Source organism: Borostomias antarcticus (genome assembly GCF_949987555.1).
Source record: "Borostomias antarcticus genome assembly, chromosome: 4".
NCBI lineage: Eukaryota > Metazoa > Chordata > Actinopteri > Stomiiformes > Stomiidae > Borostomias > Borostomias antarcticus.
In genome coordinates, this window is record NC_140237.1 from 1,590,856 (window position 1) to 1,612,627 (window position 21,772).

The 21,772-nt window shown below is 56.4% G+C and overlaps 1 protein-coding gene across 1 annotated transcript in view; it reads right to left on the bottom strand.

Moving 5' to 3' along the window:
- The window catches only part of LOC311308204 (uncharacterized protein), a gene marked incomplete at its 3' end in the record, with an annotated part of 205,907 nt that overhangs the window by 37,546 nt on the left and 146,589 nt on the right, over nt 1-21,772 (bottom strand). The window contains exon 14 of the mRNA XM_084437142.1: nt 9,167-9,301. Coding sequence (XP_084293268.1) covers nt 9,167-9,301 — 135 coding nt within the window. The remainder of the gene's footprint in view (nt 1-9,166; nt 9,302-21,772) is intronic.

The following is a 21,772-nucleotide window of genomic DNA, read 5'->3' on the forward strand; positions in this document are numbered from 1 at the left end:
AGCTAGCCCAATTTGTGATATTCCTACTATTTCTTTCTTTCTTATTAGGTGGGCTAGCTTGTAAAAGCTAGCCCAACTTGTGATATTCCCACTATTTCTTTCTTTATTATTAGTGTGAATGCTGATTCAGCATTCACACTATTGTTATCCAGTTCTTTATAGTTTATTATTAGTATGAATGCTGATTCAGCATTCACACTATTGTTATCCAGGGTCCGTATTACAGAAACATCCTAACTCGCAGATCCTATCCTAACTGGCTGGTTACCATGGTAGTTTGGATTAGGATGGAAATGCCATTACAGAACAACTGTTCTTAAGTCAAAAATCCTATCCTAGGAAAAGTGTATTACAGAAGCAGCCTAACTTAACAAAATCTTAAATAAATCGTCCTAAATTTACTACCCTGTCCTAACCCTGTCCTAACCTGGTAGCCTAACGTTACACAGCTAACATAACATAGCGAAGCAATATGCCCGCTATTTAAATTGTCAACCAAAATGTCAATAGGCAACATGTATTTATTGAGAGGCGGATGGCAGACCCCAACGATGTGTTGCGGTTTGATGACAAAACGCTCATCTGTAGATCCAGACTACCCCGGGCCATGACCCTGCAGCTCGCCCAGGAACTGCGCCCAGCTTTGTAGAGGCCGACCCGTCGTTATGGGACTTTCAGAGAGAAGTGGCTGATTTAGCCAAGGTATCTCAGCCCGCTATCTCCCGAGTTACAAATTATGCTATGTACAAAGTGCTAGATAACCGTAACAAAGTATTACTAAGTATATATACGGCACGTGACAAGCGCACAAGCAGAGAAGTGTAGAAAATAAGCATAACAGACATAAACATTGATAGCCGATGTTGGATTGAGTAGTTAGTATTTCCCAACTTCAAGATAGGATAGGACGAAGCAAGATAAGATAGGATGCCTAAAGTTATTTAGGATTTGTTTCTGTAATACCAAATCGGGGAAAATCTTATCTGAACTGTCCTATCCTACCTCAAATCCTAAAGGACAATGCTCGTTTTTGACAACCTGGACCTTATTTACGACATATTATAAGACGTTTGACTCACCGAGATCACTTTGGTGTAGTTTGGAGACCTGTAGAAGACAGATTGATGAAAACAACCGTTTCGCGGCAGAAAATAGATTTTTAGAAGCTGCATTCTCGTTGCCCCGACCACCGCCATTACATGGATATACTGGCTCGCGCTGGATTTTAAATTTCTTCTACAGGCATCCAAACTACAACAAAGTGATCTCGGTGAGTCAAACGTCTTATAATATGTCGTAAAGAAGGTCCAGGTTGTCAAAAACGAGCATTGTCCTTTAAGATAGGACGAGTTTCTGTAATACGGCCCCAGTTCTTTATAGTTAGTGTGAATGCTGATTCAGCATTCACACTATTGTTATCCAGTTCCTTAAAAACGTTTATTATTATTATTATTTCTTCGTCCGTACGTTTTTTGCATACTTCATACTTTGAGCTACTTCAACCATTCAAGTATCAAACTGTTCAGCTCTTTAAGGAAATTATCAGAATTCTTTCAGATTTTTAATACCTTTAATACTTTTTAAAATATTCAGCTTTTTCAACAATTATTTTTGAATGGAAGTCAATGGGGGAGTTTTTAAACCTCTTCAACCTTCAACTCCTTCATACTTTGAGCTACAGAAACCATTCAACTATCAAAATGTTCAACTCTTTAAGGTCATTATGGGATACCTCAGATTCTTCAGATTTTTAATAACTTTCATGCTTTTTAAAATATTCAGCTTTTTTCAACAATCTTTTACAATGGAAGTCTATGGGCAGACCTTGAAATCCTCCTCAGCTTTGAAACCTATCTCAAGTCCCCCCCTGATTGGCCAGCCCAACTCTGCTCAAATTCTTAAAAAAAAAAAAAAACCTTAAAAAAAAAAAATCTTAATTAACACAATTATTAAATACATAATTGTGGTTTGTACCAGTTTGTGTTAGGTCATCATTCATTTTAAAAGTGTATTTATTACTTAAACTAGGCTACCTTTAAAAAATATATATGTGACAGCGGCTGGTGATTTGGTCCGCAACTCGGCAAACCCCGAAATGCGCTAGAGGGCAAAATACATAAAAAAACTTTTTTTTTCGTTTTTTGTTTTATTTTGTATTACCAAAGTTGAAGTTGTGAAGAACCCACTTACTATAACAGACAACAGTTTTAGGTTCACGAAATACGTATAATTAGTCTGCAAACTAAGCTCGTTTTTAGCTGATTTCGAGCCGGGCTTGGGGGCGGGCAGATCGATTAGCATGATTTGGTTTCATTGGCTATTGCTTCCGGGTTCTCCGCCCCCCCACGCCGGCTTTGTTTACATTCAGTCCTGCAGGATGCTATAGCTTTTGCTAAAGAGAAGACGGGGATGGCATCCAGGACATGGAAAGAGTTTTAAGAGCAGCTAAAACTCCAGCAGAGCAGGAATCGTTCGTACAGGGAGTTTTATTCTTGATGACCTGTGATACAGAGATGACTGTATCAGCAAAGCAAGTTGCTACCGAGCGCAGAGTTGCGTCGAACGACGTACCAGATTCACACCACCGCCAAGCATTCTGCTTTGCTTTGGGGTAAGCTGATCTTTATACTATCTGTGCTGTTTACATTACATTAACGTTAGTCGTTTAGCAGAAGCTCCTTTCTAAACAAGTGACTAAGTCTAGCTAGCATAACAAAGGCTAGCTAGCTAACGTTAGCTAACATGCTAGTTAGCTGAGCTAGCCCTTTGTTCCTAAACTAGCCAGCTAGTCTATTTAATCAACACATTCTGGTACTATTTTATCTATATGGAGTGCCAGTACTGTGGGCAATAGTTTAATGTACTTTCTTCCTTCTATTCTATTGCAGTTTTGATGCTGAGAGACCTGGCATGGTTGTGGCCAGAGAACACCGTGATGCACCGGCAGTCGAGTTTCAGCTGCTGCGCAAGCCTGATGTCCTGCCCCCCAGAGAAGGTCTTCTTGTGCAAGCCCCACCCGGACTGGACATGACGTATCTCTTTGACAAGATCAGAGAGTTCTGCTCTGATGAGGGACGAGACGTCACATGTCCCCCGCCAAACTCCACAGCAGCTCAGAACAAGACTGTCCGCTTGTAGATTCACTGCAGATCATCAGGCCGGACAGCACTGCAAGAGAAAGGCCACAGCCTTTCCTGTTTTCCTGTTTGTATACTGAAGCGTTGCTTGTTCTCTTGCACAGACTTGCCCACACTTGCACAGACTGCATTGTTAGAATATTGAATACTGAGCTGAGTACTGTTGTTATTACCTTGAGTATTGAGCTGGGGACTGTTATTACTTTGTTGTACACTTGATCACAATGAACACTATGCACCTTGTCTATAAAACAGACAACTGACTGTACACTTTAACACTTAGACTGTTGCCTTTTTTTGTACACTTAACTACTTATGCTTGTACTTTATATCATGTATGTGACAATAAAGAACGTTAAATTTGAACTTCATCTTATATTGTTCTTAACTTCATTCACAACACAAAATTAATACTGACTCAAAGAGTGTGGGGTCATCAGTGAGAGAGCACCCCACTCGGCTGCCACTCTCAGTTAATACCCCAAGTTGACAGCCACTCTGACAGATAATGACAGATCGTCCAGTGGGGGAGTGGCTGGGGGAGGGGTTACCAGGCTATTGTTCACGCCCATTACCTGGCAGTCAGAGGTGTGAAAATGTTGGAGAACTTTGGAGGGAGATTTCTCAGCTAAGTTGATTTGGCAGTACTAGCATTCAAATAAGCATATCTTCTTCAATTATGTTCAGATTTCAATGTATGAGACCTCATTTGAAAGCTTACAATGTGCACTTTCATAATCTGTAATAAACTGAAAAATGAAAATGCCTAGTTGAGGACCAAATTACCAGCGGCGGTCACATATATTCATAATCCACCAATGGCACAACTCGTCCGTCGACCTCAACTATTTCCGGTTTGATCTGTTACCGCAAAAAAATGAGATCTGACTGTACTGCTCAGTGCTCAACGAGCTACAACTAGCCAACCTGCTCACAATGGCGAAAAGAGCAATAAAAACAATTGACCACTTCATAAAAATAAAAAAAACTGGCCATGCTAATGAAGAAGCTACCACTTGAAATGACACCGCAGCAGGTGCAATCAAATGCAGAAGTGCTCCAGAGGCTATCGGAGCTAGCACTCGCACTAGCCACATCACAATCGGTGAGGAAGCTAGCACCAGCAGGCAGTGGCAGTTTGATGTTGTGATGTTGGGTATGGCCTAGTGCTCGGTCATAAAGTCATATTGACATGCTCGTGGTGTCTAGATGAAGTTTGATGCATTGTGCCTATTGAATTGTCATACGGATTTCTGAGCATACTGTTCACAACTGGCATTCTTTGTAAAAAGATGGGAAGGGACGGCAGAACTGACTGGGTAAAATCGCCTATGCCTTAAAACGTTCACACAACTGCTGATTCTTCCAATCTAAGCTGTGTGACTTATAGTTTTCGCTGTGTGACAATTTGTTTGGCAACTGCGCTCCCCATTGAAACATATGGCGAGTGAGTCAGTGAATTCTGTGTGTTCTGTGCTTTGGTGCTGTAGAGCTGTGCTGCTGAGCTGTGGTTGGTATGGTGACAGTTCTCAGGAGAGAGCTGGAAGGTATCTTAAAGTCGCACAGAAATGAAAAAAGCATTCTGTCCCATTTTGGTTCACATGATTGGTCATAGTGTTCACCTATTCAAGGATGTATGCCAACAAAAATTCTACTTTTGTTGTAATCTTATATCAAAGTATATAATTTCTTACTTCCTGGAAAACGGTAGGTCATGTGCAATTACGACAACAGGTACCTTAGATTTTAGGCCAATAATCTCACAACATCCACCCGTCAATCAACGCTATCCTTCTATTGAATCTGTCTAAAGTTCTAAAAACCTGTCCACTTGTCAATGTTCAAATCAAATTCCTCTAAACTAATATCCTACCCTCATAGCTTGTTTGCGTTGGAAATACGTCAAACTAAGGAAGTTAGATGATCTCAAACGGCCGTTTCTGTGCGACTTTAAAGGTACACACACCTAAGCCCAATTTATGAAGCAAGACCTATTTGAAGCCAAATTATTCAAGCAAACATTTGAGGAACCTTTTTGTATTACAGCACAGTTTAGATTAAATTAGTTAAATATTATATTACAGAACCTTAGTCTCGCCACCACGCCACTATCCACGCCACGGGCCCCACAACTCAGCCCCTGAGTGGGCTAGAGACATAGTCTTCAAAAGTGTGGGAAAGTGGGTGGCCCAGAAAGGTGTACAGTGTCCGTGACCAGCTCTGACCTGAAGGAGCAGAGTCTCGCCACCATGCCACTATCCACGCCATGGGCCCCACAACTCAGCCCCAGAGTGGACTAGAGACACACGGTCTTCGCTGGTGGGTGCATGGAGATTGGCCAGAGGTCTCTGTACTGTCCGCGTCTGGCTTTGACCAAAGGGGGTGGAGTCTCGCCACCACGCCACAATCCACACCACGGACCCCACAACTCAGACCGTGAGTGGGTTAGAGACACACAGTCTTCACTGGTGAAGGCAGGTGGATAGCCCGGCACGGCCTACACTGTCCATGACCGTCTCTGACCCAAGGGGGCGGAGTCTCGCCACCACGCCACTGAACACGCCACAGACACAACTCAGCCCTTGAGTGGGCTAGAGACACATGGTCTTCACCAGTAAGTGCAAGGAAATTGCCCGGAGGTCAATGCACTGCCCCCGACCAGCGGTGACCGAAGGGGGGTGGAGTTTCACCACACCACTATCCATGCCATGGACCACAGAACTTAGCCCATGTGGGCTAGAGACACACGGTCTTCACCTTTGGGTGCATAGAGATTGCCCAGAGGTCACTGTACTGTCCCCGACAAGCTTTTAAACTATACATTCCATCATGTATTACATAAGCTTTGACAGTATTACTCTATTGCTCATCTTTCAAGCTAAAGGCTCCGTCCTAGGCTTAAACTACTCAGGTTGAAAAGTTTAAAAGTATTTAAGTTCTTAGCTTCTTTAGGTAATGCAGTTCCAATTGTGCCAGTTTCACATTCCAGCTAAGCTTCCAGGTTTTCCAGCTTACAAGCTTTTTAGCAATACATTCCATCATTTATTCCATGTTTCAGCTTTGACAGTATTACTGTTTATCTTCCAGCTTTTGTAGCAATGTAGCAATTTGTAACAAAGTTTTTAGCTTCTTTAGACAATGCAGTTCAGCTTCCAATTCAGCCAGTTTCACATTTCAGCTTCCAGGCTTTTCAGCTTCCAGGATTTTCAACCATTCAGGTGTGATGCATTTGACATTTCAGATTTTTCACATTCATGCATTTTCAGCAATGCTTTTGTTTTTCTGTTCAGCTGCTCAGCATTCACATACATTTTCTGCATGAAATGCAATTTTCTAGTTATTAGGTGGGTTAGCTTGCAGAATCTAGCCCAACTTGTGATATTCCCACTATTTCTTTCTTTCTTTCTTTCTTTCTTTCTTTCTTTCTTTCTTTCTTTCTTTCTTTTTTCTTTCTTTCTTTCTTTCTTTCTTTCTTTCTTTCTTTCTTTCTTTCTCATTCTCCCCAGTTTTTGTCTCCTTAACTACTTCTTCATACTTTGTGCTAGAAACTTAAAGGAGTAGTAAAAAGGAAAATGCATGTTTAGCCCTGTTTGAAGGTTACTTATGATCATATAAAATGGTTCAGATCAAAACGTTGACAAAACTAGCACTTTTGAGAAAGTCTGATAATTGCTCTACCACTGTTTAGGTCATACAATGGATGTGGGTGGGCACCTTGAAAAATCATTAAAACGGTGGTAGAGCAATTATCAGACTTTCTCAAAAGTGCTAGTTTTGACAACGTTTTGATCTGAACCATTGTATATGATCATAAGTAACCTTAAAACGGGGTTAAACATGCATTTTCCCTTTACTAATCCTTTAATTCAAACTTTAAAATGTTCATAATGTTTAGCTCTTTAACAAATCCATTCAGATTTTTATAATAGTTTTTTTTTAGAAATTTAACTTTTAAAACAATTTTTTGTCCCATTGAAACTGCTTGAAACTGCTTTTGGAACGTTCAGAAACTTTATGTTTTTAGAGTGGTGGCAGCAGTTGCTTTGAAAATATTCACACATTTTGTAAACTGCTGGCACTCCTACAGTTTTGACAGCTCACACATATACAGTATTATATATCAAAATGTTCACACAACTGTGCTGTTTCGTACAATGTAAGTATCTAAGCTGTGTGACTTATAGTTTTCGCTGTATGACGATTTGTTCGGCAACTGCGCTCCCCATTGAAACGTATGGCACCGCACAAACCTTTGAGCTGCTAATTTAGCATTTTTACCCTTTTTCTAACTTGTCGCCATGCCTACAATTTTAACAACTCATACACATATTATACATCAAAACGTTCACACAACTGTGCTGATTCGTACAATGCAAGTATCTAAGCTGTGTGACCTACCGTTTTTGAGGTATGACGATTTGTTCGCCAACTGCGCTCCCCATTGAAACATATGGTGCCGCACTAACTTTTGAGCTGCTAATTTTGCATTTTTACCCTTTTTCTAACTTGTCGCCATGCCTACAGTGTTTAAGCTATACGGATATATTATACATAGACATGTTCTGCAAGTTCTCATGATTTCTATGGTGTCAATATATAAGCTGTAGCATTTATAGTTTTCGCGATAGAGCTGTCTGAAGTGGACCATGTCTACGATCAGAGTGTCCGTTGGGATTAGAGTGGTGGCAGCTGTTGCTTTTTTGAATTTGTGTGCATGTGCAACCTCTCTTAAAGGTACGGGCACCCTTTTATAACTAATGTGGTAGCACAGAACTCAGCCAAAGTGGAATAGAGACACATGATCTTCACTGGTGGGGGCCGGTGGGTAGCCCGGAGAGGAGTACACTGTCCCTGACTGGCTATGACCAAAAGGGGTGGAGCCTCACCACCACGCCACTATTCACGCCACAGAACCCACTTTTCAGCCCCTAAGTGGGCTAGAGACACACAGTCTTCAATGGTGGATGCATGGAAATTGCCCGGAGGTCACTGTACTGTCCCCGACTAGCTGTGACACAAGGGGGCCGAGCCTAACCAGCACGCCACTATCCACGCCACGGGCCCCACAACTCATTGTGGGCTAGAGAAACACGGTCTTCACCAGTGGAGTCAGGTAGGTTGCCCGGAGAGGGGTACACTGTCCCCGACTGGCTCTGACCTGAGGGGGCGGAGTCTCACCACCACACCATGGGCCCCACAACTCAGCCCCTGAGTCGGTACGGTCTTCACCGGTGCGGGCGGGTAGGTGGCCCGGAGAGGTGTACACTGTCTCCGCCAAGCTCTGACCTGATGGGGCGGAGTCTCGCCACCACACCACTGTCCACGCCACGGACCCCACAATTCAGCCCCTGAGTGGGCTAGAGACACACGGTCTTCACCGGTGGGTGCATGGAGATTGCCCGGTCCATAGTAGTTCTAGCAGTAGCTGTTACATACAGCTGCAGCAGCTAGCCCACCTCACATTTTCTCCAGGAAATGTACTTTCTAGTTTAACATACTACTCATATAATTATGAGGGCTGGTGATCATGAAAGTGAATTCTAAATCTGCTCGCTGCTTCTGTCTAACTAATGAAAAGAGTAGGAAATGTTGTGCATTTTGTGTCCTCCATCTCGTAGGAGACATCATAGCACAGCCAGCCAGTGTGAGAGAAGTTACAGTCTCATGTCCCGTGTCCTAACAGTCACAGCATGCTTATGAATGTTTGATGTCGTGATGAATGTTACATGTACTGAAAATTAAAATAATTGTTCAGTGGCATGGACACAGAAAAAAGCTCCATCTGCAGGGTGACTGTGAAATCAATGAATCTTAACTTATCGTCATGAATTGAAATCAATACTGTTTCATACAACTCTGCTTAGTCATTTTCCTCTTCATCATTATCGTATCAAACCTGTATTTAACTAGGCTGTTGATGTCCATAGTAGAGAACCCTTTCATTTGAATTACAAACCACACCCAATCAACAAACCAACACCAAAACACAGCAACACAACATTGGTGTTCACCATAGACTGGAGACTGACCTTGGTTGCAGAGAGAGCCAAAAAAGCCAGACAGACACTCGCAGTGGCCGTTCACATGGTGGCAGGGGCCGTCGCTGTGGACACACTGGGGGCAGGACTGGCTACAGCGATGGCCGTAGAACCCTGGAGAACAGGCTGGAACAGCAGGGACATGCTGGGTGAGTGGATCTATGTTATCTGTGGTGTGTGTGTTTTGGAGTGTGGGGTAGGGGGGCTGTGTGTGTGTGTGTGTCAGTGGCAGCTGGTGACTCAAAAAACTGAGGAGGACAGGAGGAAGAGAGGCGAACTGCCCATGGGCGCCGGGGGGCACTTTCCCTCACTCAGTTATTATTTGAAATATCAGCTTTAAGTGGACGTAAGCAGGAGCCAGGCTGTGGATTTCTCCGATCCGGTGTTGCGACCCAGTCTCTAGAAATGTTTTGGACGAGTTGCCGACAGTTTGCGCCTCCAGCCAATCAGCAGCCTGCCTATGCCGTAGCCTGACGTGCACCTCGTAGCTAACGTTACCGGCTATAGCCAGCCAGTGGATCTGTCGTGTTCAGACGGCTCTAGCTCAAAAAGTATTTATGTCAGCTTAGATATTTAGATGGCTAGAATCAAGACAAATAGACGAACAGTTTGATGTATAATATGTCCCATAATACTTTCGGATGTATTATATTATGGAGCTAAGAACACAAAAGGTCTCCAATGGCACAGGGAAGAGAAACACAGACATCAACGCCGACTCAATCGGCCTTCACTGTGGTAAATCTGGAATCTGGAATGTGATTGGACTAACAAAATGTCAATATCTGAATCCTGTTCAGACAGGGCCGGAGTACTAGCCTCCCTTGCGGTGATTTTTCAGCGTTTTGGCCAATCACAAATTAGCAAGAAAAAAGGCATTACATAGATTTAAGAGAAAAGAACCCGCCCTAAGGGAGGCTAGCCTCCCTTCCATAGATATCTATGGGTCCTCCAGCTGCAGGTTATAGATGTCACTGTTGGAGCTTTAGAATTTCAATAATGGGTTTTTATCCATAGGGAAAACCTGCTTTATGAACAAAACTGGGATAATATTAAATATTAATTATAAATAAATACATTCATATATTTATATTTTAATCCCTCTCTTCTCTCCAAAAACTGAGGAGGACTGTCCTCCCCTACCTCAATGGACAAGCCTCCTCTGATGTGTGTGTGTGTGCGTGTGTGTTAGCAGGACAGGCACAATTGCACAATGAACATGTTTATATTAATATATTATATTAATATAAATGTGCATGATGTGTGAGAGATGCATACATGTTAATCAGAAATGTTACACTACATAACCATTGATATGAAACTAAAACACTGCACTGCAACTTGTTAACTTCCGAACGTGTCTTTTACCTTTCATTCCTCTCTCCCTTCCTCACCTCAAATTTAGAAGAAAACTGTAGCAGAGCGTCCTCCTCTCCCCCGTCCCCCAGTCTGTCCTCCTCTCCCCCGTCCCCCAGTCTGTCCTCCTCTCCCCCATCCCCCAGTCTGTCCCCCAGTCTGTCCTCCTCTCCCCCGTCCCCCAGTCTGTCCTCCTCTCCCCCCGTCCCCCAGTCTGTCCCCCAGTCTGTCCCCCAGTCTGTCCTCCTCTCCCCCGTCCCCCAGTCTGTCCCCCAGTCTGTCCTCCTCTCCCCCCGTCCCCCAGTCTGTCCTCCTCTCCCCCGTCCCCCAGTCTGTCCTCCTCTCCCCCGTCCCCCAGTCTGTCCCCCAGCCTGTCCTCCTCTCCCCCGTCCCCCAGTCTGTCCCCCAGTCTGTCCTCCTCTCCCCCCGTCCCCCAGTCTGTCCCCCAGTCTGTCCTCCTCTCCCCCCGTCCCCCAGTCTGTCCTCCTCTCCCCCGTCCCCCAGTCTGTCCCCCAGTCTGTCCTCCTCTCCCCCATCCCCCAGTCTGTCCCCCAGTCTGTCCTCCTCTCCCCCCGTCCCCCAGTCTGTCCTCCTCTCCCCCGTCCCCCAGTCTGTCCTCCTCTCCCCCGTCCCCCAGTCTGTCCTCCTCTCCCCCGTCCCCCAGTCTGTCCTCCTCTCCCCCGTCCCCCAGTCTGTCCTCCTCTCCCCCGTCCCCCAGTCTGTCCCCAGTCTGTCCTCCTCTCCCCCGTCCCCCAGTCTGTCCTCCTCTCCCCCGTCCCCCAGTCTGTCCCCCAGTCTGTCCTCCTCTCCCCCGTCCCCCAGTCTGTCCTCCTCTCCCCCTGTCCCCCAGTCTGTCCCCCAGTCTGTCCTCCTCTCCCCCGTCCCCCAGTCTGTCCTCCTCTCCCCCCGTCCCCCAGTCTGTCCTCCTCTCCCCCATCCCCCAGTCTGTCCTCCTCTCCCCCCGTCCCCCAGTCTGTCCTCTCCCCCTGTCCCCCAGTCTGTCCCCCAGTCTGTCCTCCTCTCCCCCGTCCCCCAGTCTGTCCTCCTCTCCCCCCGTCCCCCAGTCTGTCCTCCTCTCCCCCCGTCCCCCAGTCTGTCCTCCTCTCCCCCGTCCCCCAGTCTGTCCCCCAGTCTGTCCTCCTCTCCCCCGTCCCCCAGTCTGTCCCCCAGTCTGTCCTCCTCTCCCCCGTCCCCCAGTCTGTCCTCCTCTCCCCCGTCCCCCAGTCTGTCCCCCAGTCTGTCCTCCTCTCCCCCGTCCCCCAGTCTGTCCCCCAGTCTGTCCTCCTCTCCCCCCGTCCCCCAGTCTGTCCCCCCAGTCTGTCCTCCTCTCCCCCTGTCCCCCAGTCTGTCCCCCAGTCTGTCCTCCTCTCCCCCGTCCCCAGTCTGTCCTCCTCTCCCCCCGTCCCCAGTCTGTCCTCCTCTCCCCCCGTCCCCCAGTCTGTCCTCCTCTCCCCCCGTCCCCAGTCTGTCCTCCTCTCCCCCGTCCCCCAGTCTGTCCTCCTCTCCCCCATCCCCCAGTCTGTCCTCCTCTCCCCCTGTCCCCCAGTCTGTCCCCCAGTCTGTCCTCCTCTCCCCCGTCCCCCAGTCTGTCCCCCAGTCTGTCCTCCTCTCCCCCCGTCCCCCAGTCTGTCCTCCTCTCCCCCCGTCCCCCAGTCTGTCCTCCTCTCCCCCGTCCCCCAGTCTGTCCCCCAGTCTGTCCTCCTCTCCCCCGTCCCCCAGTCTGTCCTCCTCTCCCCCTGTCCCCAGTCTGTCCTCCTCTCCCCCCGTCCCCAGTCTGTCCTCCTCTCCCCCTGTCCCCAGTCTGTCCTCCTCTCCCCCCGTCCCCCAGTCTGTCCCCCAGTCTGTCCTCCTCTCCCCCGTCCCCCAGTCTGTCCTCCTCTCCCCCGTCCCCCAGTCTGTCCTCCTCTCCCCCGTCCCCCAGTCTGTCCCCCAGTCTGTCCTCCTCTCCCCCCGTCCCCAGTCTGTCCTCCTCTCCCCCTGTCCCCAGTCTGTCCTCCTCTCCCCCCGTCCCCCAGTCTGTCCTCCTCTCCCCCGTCCCCCAGTCTGTCCTCCTCTCCCCCGTCCCCCAGTCTGTCCTCCTCTCCCCCGTCCCCCAGTCTGTCCTCCTCTCCCCCTGTCCCCCAGTCTGTCCTCCTCTCCCCCCGTCCCCCAGTCTGTCCTCCTCTCCCCCTGTCCCCCAGTCTGTCCTCCTCTCCCCCCGTCCCCCAGTCTGTCCTCCGCTCCCCCGTCCCCCAGTCTGTCCTCCTCTCCCCCCGTCCCCCAGTCTGTCCTCCTCTCCCCCCGTCCCCCAGTCTGTCCTCCTCTCCCCCTGTCCCCAGTCTGTCCTCCTCTCCCCCGTCCCCCAGTCTGTCCCCCAGTCTGTCCTCCTCTCCCCCGTCCCCCAGTCTGTCCCCCAGTCTGTCCTCCTCTCCCCCGTCCCCCAGTCTGTCCCCCAGTCTGTCCTCCTCTCCCCCATCCCCCAGTCTGTCCTCCTCTCCCCCCGTCCCCCAGTCTGTCCCCAGTCTGTCCTCCTCTCCCCTGTCCCCCAGTCTGTCCTCCTCTCCCCCGTCCCCCAGTCTGTCCCCCAGTCTGTCCTCCTCTCCCCTGTCCCCCAGTCTGTCCCCCAGTCTGTCCTCCTCTCCCCCCGTCCCCAGTCTGTCCTCCTCTCCCCCGTCCCCCAGTCTGTCCTCCTCTCCCCCCGTCCCCCAGTCTGTCCTCCTCTCCCCCTGTCCCCAGTCTGTCCTCCTCTCCCCCCGTCCCGCAGTCTGTCCCCCAGTCTGTCCTCCGCTCCCCCGTCCCGCAGTCTGTCCCCCAGTCTGTCCTCCTCTCCCCCCGTCCCCCAGTCTGTCCCCCAGTCTGTCCTCCTCTCCCCCGTCCCCCAGTCTGTCCCCCAGTCTGTCCTCCTCTCCCCCGTCCCCCAGTCTGTCCTCCTCTCCCCCGTCCCCCAGTCTGTCCTCCTCTCCCCCGTCCCCCAGTCTGTCCTCCTCTCCCCCTGTCCCCAGTCTGTCCTCCTCTCCCCCATCCCCCAGTCTGTCCTCCTCTCCCCCCGTCCCCAGTCTGTCCCCCAGTCTGTCCTCCTCTCACCCGTCCCCCAGTCTGTCCCCCAGTCTGTCCTCCTCTCCCCCGTCCCCCAGTCTGTCCTCCTCTCCCCCATCCCCCAGTCTGTCCTCCTCTCCCCCCGTCCCCCAGTCTGTCCTCCTCTCCCCCCGTCCCCCAGTCTGTCCTCCGCTCCCCCGTCCCCCAGTCTGTCCTCCTCTCCCCCTGTCCCCCAGTCTGTCCTCCTCTCCCCCTGTCCCCCAGTCTGTCCTCCTCTCCCCCGTCCCCCAGTCTGTCCCCCAGTCTGTCCTCCTCTCTCCCCTGTCCCCCAGTCTGTCCTCCTCTCCCCCCGTCCCCCAGTCTGTCCTCCTATCCCCCCGTCCCCCAGTCTGTCCTCCTCTCCCCCTGTCCCCTAGTCTGTCCTCCTCTCCCCCGTCCCCCAGTCTGTCCCCCAGTCTGTCCTCCTCTCCCCCCGTCCCCCAGTCTGTCCCCCAGTCTGTCCTCCTCTCCCCTGTCCCCAGTCTGTCCTCCTCTCCCCCATCCCCCAGTCTGTCCTCCTCTCCCCCCGTCCCCCAGTCTGTCCTCCTCTCCCCCCGTCCCCCAGTCTGTCCTCCGCTCCCCCGTCCCCCAGTCTGTCCTCCTCTCCCCCTGTCCCCCAGTCTGTCCTCCTCTCCCCCTGTCCCCCAGTCTGTCCTCCTCTCCCCCGTCCCCCAGTCTGTCCCCCAGTCTGTCCTCCTCTCTCCCCTGTCCCCCAGTCTGTCCTCCTCTCCCCCCGTCCCCCAGTCTGTCCCCCAGTCTGTCCTCCTCTCCCCCCGTCCCCCAGTCTGTCCCCCAGTCTGTCCTCCTCTCCCCCGTCCCCCAGTCTGTCCTCCTCTCCCCCGTCCCCCAGTCTGTCCTCCTCTCCCCCGTCCCCCAGTCTGTCCTCCTCTCCCCCGTCCCCCAGTCTGTCCTCCTCTCCCCCCGTCCCCCAGTCTGTCCTCCTCTCCCCCGTCCCCCAGTCTGTCCTCCTCTCCCCCGTCCCCCAGTCTGTCCTCCTCTCCCCCCGTCCCCCAGTCTGTCCTCCTCTCCCCCGTCCCCCAGTCTGTCCCCCAGTCTGTCCTCCTCTCCCCCCGTCCCCCAGTCTGTCCTCCTCTCCCCCGTCCCCCAGTCTGTCCCCCAGTCTGTCCTCCTCTCCCCCCGTCCCCCAGTCTGTCCTCCTCTGCCCCGTCCCCCAGTCTGTCCTCCTCTCCCCCCGTCCCCCAGTCTGTCCTCCTCTCCCCCTGTCCCCCAGTCTGTCCTCCTCTCCCCCGTCCCCCAGTCTGTCCCCCAGTCTGTCCTCCTCTCCCCCCGTCCCCCAGTCTGTCCCCCAGTCTTTCCTCCTCTCCCCCGTCCCCCAGTCTGTCCCCCAGTATGTCCTCCTCTCCCCCCGTCCCGCAGTATGTCCCCCAGTCTGTCCTCCTCTCCCCCCGTCCCCCAGTCTGTCCCCCAGTCTGTCCTCCTCTCCCCTGTCCCCCAGTCTGTCCTCCTCTCCCCCCGTCCCCCAGTCTGTCCTCCTCTCCCCCGTCCCCCAGTCTGTCCTCCTCTCCCCCTGTCCCCCAGTCTGTCCCCCAGTCTGTCCTCCTCTCCCCCGTCCCCCAGTCTGTCCCCCAGTCTGTCCTCCTCTCCCCCGTCCCCCAGTCTGTCCCCCAGTCTGTCCTCCTCTCCCCCCGTCCCCCAGTCTGTCCCCCCAGTCTGTCCTCCTCTCCCCCTGTCCCCCAGTCTGTCCCCCAGTCTGTCCTCCTCTCCCCCGTCCCCAGTCTGTCCTCCTCTCCCCCCGTCCCCAGTCTGTCCTCCTCTCCCCCCGTCCCCCAGTCTGTCCTCCTCTCCCCCCGTCCCCAGTCTGTCCTCCTCTCCCCCGTCCCCCAGTCTGTCCTCCTCTCCCCCGTCCCCCAGTCTGTCCCCCAGTCTGTCCTCCTCTCCCCCTGTCCCCCAGTCTGTCCCCCAGTCTGTCCTCCTCTCCCCCGTCCCCCAGTCTGTCCCCCAGTCTGTCCTCCTCTCCCCCTGTCCCCCAGTCTGTCCCCCAGTCTGTCCTCCTCTCCCCCGTCCCCCAGTCTGTCCCCCAGTCTGTCCTCCTCTCCCCCGTCCCCCAGTCTGTCCTCCTCTCCCCCGTCCCCCAGTCTGTCCTCCTCTCCCCCGTCCCCCAGTCTGTCCTCCTCTCCCCCGTCCCCCAGTCTGTCCTCCTCTCCCCCCGTCCCCAGTCTGTCCTCCTCTCCCCCCGTCCCCAGTCTGTCCTCCTCTCCCCCGTCCCCCAGTCTGTCCCCCAGTCTGTCCTCCTCTCCCCCCGTCCCCCAGTCTGTCCCCCAGTCTGTCCTCCTCTCCCCCGTCCCCCAGTCTGTCCTCCTCTCCCCCGTCCCCCAGTCTGTCCTCCTCTCCCCCGTCCCCCAGTCTGTCCCCCAGTCTGTCCTCCTCTCCCCCCGTCCCCAGTCTGTCCTCCTCTCCCCCGTCCCCCAGTCTGTCCTCCTCTCCCCCGTCCCCCAGTCTGTCCCCCAGTCTGTCCTCCTCTCCCCCCGTCCCCCAGTCTGTCCTCCTCTCCCCCGTCCCCCAGTCTGTCCCCCAGTCTGTCCTCCTCTCCCCCGTCCCCCAGTCTGTCCTCCTCTCCCCCGTCCCCCAGTCTGTCCTCCTCTCCCCCGTCCCCCAGTCTGTCCTCCTCTCCCCCTGTCCCCCAGTCTGTCCTCCTCTCCCCCGTCCCCCAGTCTGTCCCCCAGTCTGTCCTCCTCTCCCCCCGTCCCCCAGTCTGTCCTCCTCTCCCCCGTCCCCCAGTCTGTCCTCCTCTCCCCTGTCCCCCAGTCTGTCCCCCAGTCTGTCCTCCTCTCCCCCCGTCCCCCAGTCTGTCCTCCGCTCCCCCGTCCCCCAGTCTGTCCCCCAGTCTGTCCTCCTCTCCCCCCGTCCCCCAGTCTGTCCTCCGCTCCCCCGTCCCCCAGTCTGTCCTCCTCTCCCCCGTCCCCCAGTCTGTCCTCCTCTCCCCCATCCCCCAGTCTGTCCTCCTCTCCCCCCGTCCCCCAGTCTGTCCCCAGTCTGTCCTCCTCTCCCCTGTCCCCCAGTCTGTCCTCCTCTCCCCCGTCCCCCAGTCTGTCCTCCTCTCCCCCCGTCCCCCAGTCTGTCCTCCTCTCCCCCGTCCCCCAGTCTGTCCCCCAGTCTGTCCTCCTCTCCCCTGTCCCCCAGTCTGTCCCCCAGTCTGTCCTCCTCTCCCCCCGTCCCCCAGTCTGTCCTCCTCTCCCCCGTCCCCCAGTCTGTCCTCCTCTCCCCCCGTCCCCCAGTCTGTCCCCCAGTCTGTCCTCCTCTCCCCCGTCCCCCAGTCTGTCCTCCTCTCCCCCCGTCCCCCAGTCTGTCCCCCAGTCTGTCCTCCGCTCCCCCGTCCCGCAGTCTGTCCCCAAGTCTGTCCTCCTCTCCCCCCGTCCCCCAGTCTGTCCCCCAGTCTGTCCTCCTCTCCCCCGTCCCCCAGTCTGTCCCCCAGTCTGTCCTCCTCTCCCCCGTCCCCCAATCTGTCCCCCAGTCTGTCCTCCTCTCCCCCTGTCCCCCAGTCTGTCCTCCTCTCCCCCGTCCCCCAGTCTGTCCCCCAGTCTGTCCTCCTCTCCCCCCGTCCCCCAGTCTGTCCCCCAGTCTTTCCTCCTCTCCCCCGTCCCCCAGTCTGTCCCCCAGTATGTCCTCCTCTCCCCCCGTCCCGCAGTATGTCCCCCAGTCTGTCCTCCTCTCCCCCCGTCCCCCAGTCTGTCCCCCAGTCTGTCCTCCTCTCCCCTGTCCCCCAGTCTGTCCTCCTCTCCCCCCGTCCCCCAGTCTGTCCTCCTCTCCCCCGTCCCCCAGTCTGTCCTCCTCTCCCCCTGTCCCCCAGTCTGTCCCCCAGTCTGTCCTCCTCTCCCCCGTCCCCCAGTCTGTCCCCCAGTCTGTCCTCCTCTCCCCCGTCCCCCAGTCTGTCCCCCAGTCTGTCCTCCTCTCCCCCCGTCCCCCAGTCTGTCCCCCCAGTCTGTCCTCCTCTCCCCCTGTCCCCCAGTCTGTCCCCCAGTCTGTCCTCCTCTCCCCCGTCCCCAGTCTGTCCTCCTCTCCCCCCGTCCCCAGTCTGTCCTCCTCTCCCCCCGTCCCCCAGTCTGTCCTCCTCTCCCCCCGTCCCCAGTCTGTCCTCCTCTCCCCCGTCCCCCAGTCTGTCCTCCTCTCCCCCGTCCCCCAGTCTGTCCCCCAGTCTGTCCTCCTCTCCCCCTGTCCCCCAGTCTGTCCCCCAGTCTGTCCTCCTCTCCCCCGTCCCCCAGTCTGTCCCCCAGTCTGTCCTCCTCTCCCCCTGTCCCCCAGTCTGTCCCCCAGTCTGTCCTCCTCTCCCCCGTCCCCCAGTCTGTCCCCCAGTCTGTCCTCCTCTCCCCCGTCCCCCAGTCTGTCCTCCTCTCCCCCGTCCCCCAGTCTGTCCTCCTCTCCCCCGTCCCCCAGTCTGTCCTCCTCTCCCCCGTCCCCCAGTCTGTCCTCCTCTCCCCCCGTCCCCAGTCTGTCCTCCTCTCCCCCCGTCCCCAGTCTGTCCTCCTCTCCCCCGTCCCCCAGTCTGTCCCCCAGTCTGTCCTCCTCTCCCCCCGTCCCCCAGTCTGTCCCCCAGTCTGTCCTCCTCTCCCCCGTCCCCCAGTCTGTCCTCCTCTCCCCCGTCCCCCAGTCTGTCCTCCTCTCCCCCGTCCCCCAGTCTGTCCCCCAGTCTGTCCTCCTCTCCCCCCGTCCCCAGTCTGTCCTCCTCTCCCCCGTCCCCCAGTCTGTCCTCCTCTCCCCCGTCCCCCAGTCTGTCCCCCAGTCTGTCCTCCTCTCCCCCCGTCCCCCAGTCTGTCCTCCTCTCCCCCGTCCCCCAGTCTGTCCCCCAGTCTGTCCTCCTCTCCCCCGTCCCCCAGTCTGTCCTCCTCTCCCCCGTCCCCCAGTCTGTCCTCCTCTCCCCCGTCCCCCAGTCTGTCCTCCTCTCCCCCTGTCCCCCAGTCTGTCCTCCTCTCCCCCGTCCCCCAGTCTGTCCCCCAGTCTGTCCTCCTCTCCCCCCGTCCCCCAGTCTGTCCTCCTCTCCCCCGTCCCCCAGTCTGTCCTCCTCTCCCCTGTCCCCCAGTCTGTCCCCCAGTCTGTCCTCCTCTCCCCCCGTCCCCCAGTCTGTCCTCCGCTCCCCCGTCCCCCAGTCTGTCCCCCAGTCTGTCCTCCTCTCCCCCCGTCCCCCAGTCTGTCCTCCGCTCCCCCGTCCCCCAGTCTGTTCTCCTCTCCCCCGTCCCCCAGTCTGTCCTCCTCTCCCCCATCCCCCAGTCTGTCCTCCTCTCCCCCCGTCCCCCAGTCTGTCCCCAGTCTGTCCTCCTCTCCCCTGTCCCCCAGTCTGTCCTCCTCTCCCCCGTCCCCCAGTCTGTCCTCCTCTCCCCCCGTCCCCCAGTCTGTCCTCCTCTCCCCCGTCCCCCAGTCTGTCCCCCAGTCTGTCCTCCTCTCCCCTGTCCCCCAGTCTGTCCCCCAGTCTGTCCTCCTCTCCCCCCGTCCCCCAGTCTGTCCTCCTCTCCCCCGTCCCCCAGTCTGTCCTCCTCTCCCCCCGTCCCCCAGTCTGTCCCCCAGTCTGTCCTCCTCTCCCCCGTCCCCCAGTCTGTCCTCCTCTCCCCCCGTCCCCCAGTCTGTCCCCCAGTCTGTCCTCCGCTCCCCCGTCCCGCAGTCTGTCCCCAAGTCTGTCCTCCTCTCCCCCCGTCCCCCAGTCTGTCCCCCAGTCTGTCCTCCTCTCCCCCGTCCCCCAGTCTGTCCCCCAGTCTGTCCTCCTCTCCCCCGTCCCCCAATCTGTCCCCCAGTCTGTCCTCCTCTCCCCCTGTCCCCAGTCTGTCCTCCTCTCCCCCCGTCCCCCAGTCTGTCCTCCTCTCCCCCGTCCCCCAGTCTGTCCTCCTCTCCCCCGTCCCCCAGTCTGTCCTCCTCTCCCCCCGTCCCCCAGTCTGTCCTCCTCTCCCCCGTCCCCCAGTCTGTCCTCCTCTCCCCCGTCCCCCAGTCTGTCCTCCTCTCCCCCCGTCCCCAGTCTGTCCTCCTCTCCCCCGTCCCCCAGTCTGTCCCCCAGTCTGTCCTCCTCTCCCCCGTCCCCCAGTCTGTCCTCCTCTCCCCCTGTCCCCAGTCTGTCCTCCTCTCCCCCATCCCCCAGTCTGTCCTCCTCTCCCCCATCCCCCAGTCTGTCCTCCTCTCCCCCCGTCCCCCAGTCTGTCCTCCTCTCCCCCCGTCCCCCAGTCTGTCCTCCGCTCCCCCGTCCCCCAGTCTGTCCTCCTCTCCCCCTGTCCCCCAGTCTGTCCTCCTCTCCCCCTGTCCCCCAGTCTGTCCCCAGTCTGTCCTCCTCTCCCCCGTCCCCCAGTCTGTCCTCCTCTCCCCCCGTCCCCAGTCTGTCCTCCTCTCCCCCGTCCCCCAGTCTGTCCCCCAGTCTGTCCTCCTCTCTCCCCTGTCCCCCAGTCTGTCCTCCTCTCCCCCCGTCCCCCAGTCTGTCCTCCTCTCCCCCCGTCCCCCAGTCTGTCCTCCTCTCCCCCTGTCCCCCAGTCTGTCCTCCTCTCCCCCGTCCCCCAGTCTGTCCTCCTCTCCCCCCGTCCCCAGTCTGTCCTCCTCTCCCCCGTCCCCCAGTCTGTCCCCCAGTCTGTCCTCCTCTCCCCCGTCCCCCAGTCTGTCCTCCTCTCCCCCGTCCCCCAGTCTGTCCCCCAGTCTGTCCTCCTCTCCCCCCGTCCCCCAGTCTGTCCTCCTCTCCCCCGTCCCCCAGTCTGTCCTCCTCTCCCCCGTCCCCCAGTCTGTCCTCCTCTCCCCCCGTCCCCCAGTCTGTCCCCCAGTCTGTCCTCCTCTCCCCCCGTCCCCCAGTCTGTCCCCCAGTCTGTCCTCCTCTCCCCTGTCCCCCAGTCTGTCCTCCTCTCCCCCTGTCCCCCAGTCTGTCCCCCAGTCTGTCCTCCTCTCCCCTGTCCCCCAGTCTGTCCTCCTCTCCCCCCGTCCCCCAGTCTGTCCCCCAGTCTGTCCTCCTCTCCCCCCGTCCCCCAGTCTGTCCCCCAGTCTGTCCTCCTCTCCCCTGTCCCCAGTCTGTCCTCCTCTCCCCCATCCCCCAGTCTGTCCTCCTCTCCCCCCGTCCCCCAGTCTGTCCTCCTCTCCCCCCGTCCCCCAGTCTGTCCTCCTCTCCCCCCGTCCCCCAGTCTGTCCTCCTCTCCCCCCGTCCCCCAGTCTGTCCTCCGCTCCCCCGTCCCCCAGTCTGTCCTCCTCTCCCCCTGTCCCCCAGTCTGTCCTCCTCTCCCCCTGTCCCCCAGTCTGTCCTCCTCTCCCCCGTCCCCCAGTCTGTCCCCCAGTCTGTCCTCCTCTCTCCCCTGTCCCCCAGTCTGTCCTCCTCTCCCCCCGTCCCCCAGTCTGTCCCCCAGTCTGTCCTCCTCTCCCCCCGTCCCCCAGTCTGTCCCCCAGTCTGTCCTCCTCTCCCCCGTCCCCCAGTCTGTCCTCCTCTCCCCCGTCCCCCAGTCTGTCCTCCTCTCCCCCGTCCCCCAGTCTGTCCCCAGTCTGTCCTCCTCTCCCCTGTCCCCCAGTCTGTCCTCCTCTCCCCCGTCCCCCAGTCTGTCCCCCAGTCTGTCCTCCTCTCCCCCGTCCCCCAGTCTGTCCCCCAGTCTGTCCTTCTCTCCCCCCGTCCCCCAGTCTGTCCTCCTCTCCCCCGTCCCCCAGTCTGTCCTCCTCTCCCCCGTCCCCCAGTCTGTCCTCCTCTCCCCCGTCCCCCAGTCTGTCCTCCTCTCCCCCCGTCCCCCAGTCTGTCCCCCAGTCTGTCCTCCTCTCCCCCGTCCCCCAGTCTGTCCTCCTCTCCCCCCGTCCCCAGTCTGTCCTCCTCTCCCCCGTCCCCCAGTCTGTCCTCCTCTCCCCCCGTCCCCCAGTCTGTCCCCCAGTCTGTCCTCCTCTCCCCCGTCCCCCAGTCTGTCCTCCTCTCCCCCCGTCCCCAGTCTGTCCTCCTCTCCCCCGTCCCCCAGTCTGTCCTCCTCTCCCCCCGTCCCCCAGTCTGTCCTCCTCTCCCCCCGTCCCCCAGTCTGTCCTCCTCTCCCCCCGTCCCCCAGTCTGTCCTCCTCTCCCCCCGTCCCCCAGTCTGTCCTCCGCTCCCCCGTCCCCCAGTCTGTCCTCCTCTCCCCCTGTCCCCCAGTCTGTCCTCCTCTCCCCCGTCCCCCAGTCTGTCCCCCAGTCTGTCCTCCTCTCTCCCCTGTCCCCCAGTCTGTCCTCCTCTCCCCCCGTCCCCCAGTCTGTCCTCCAGTCTGTCCTCCT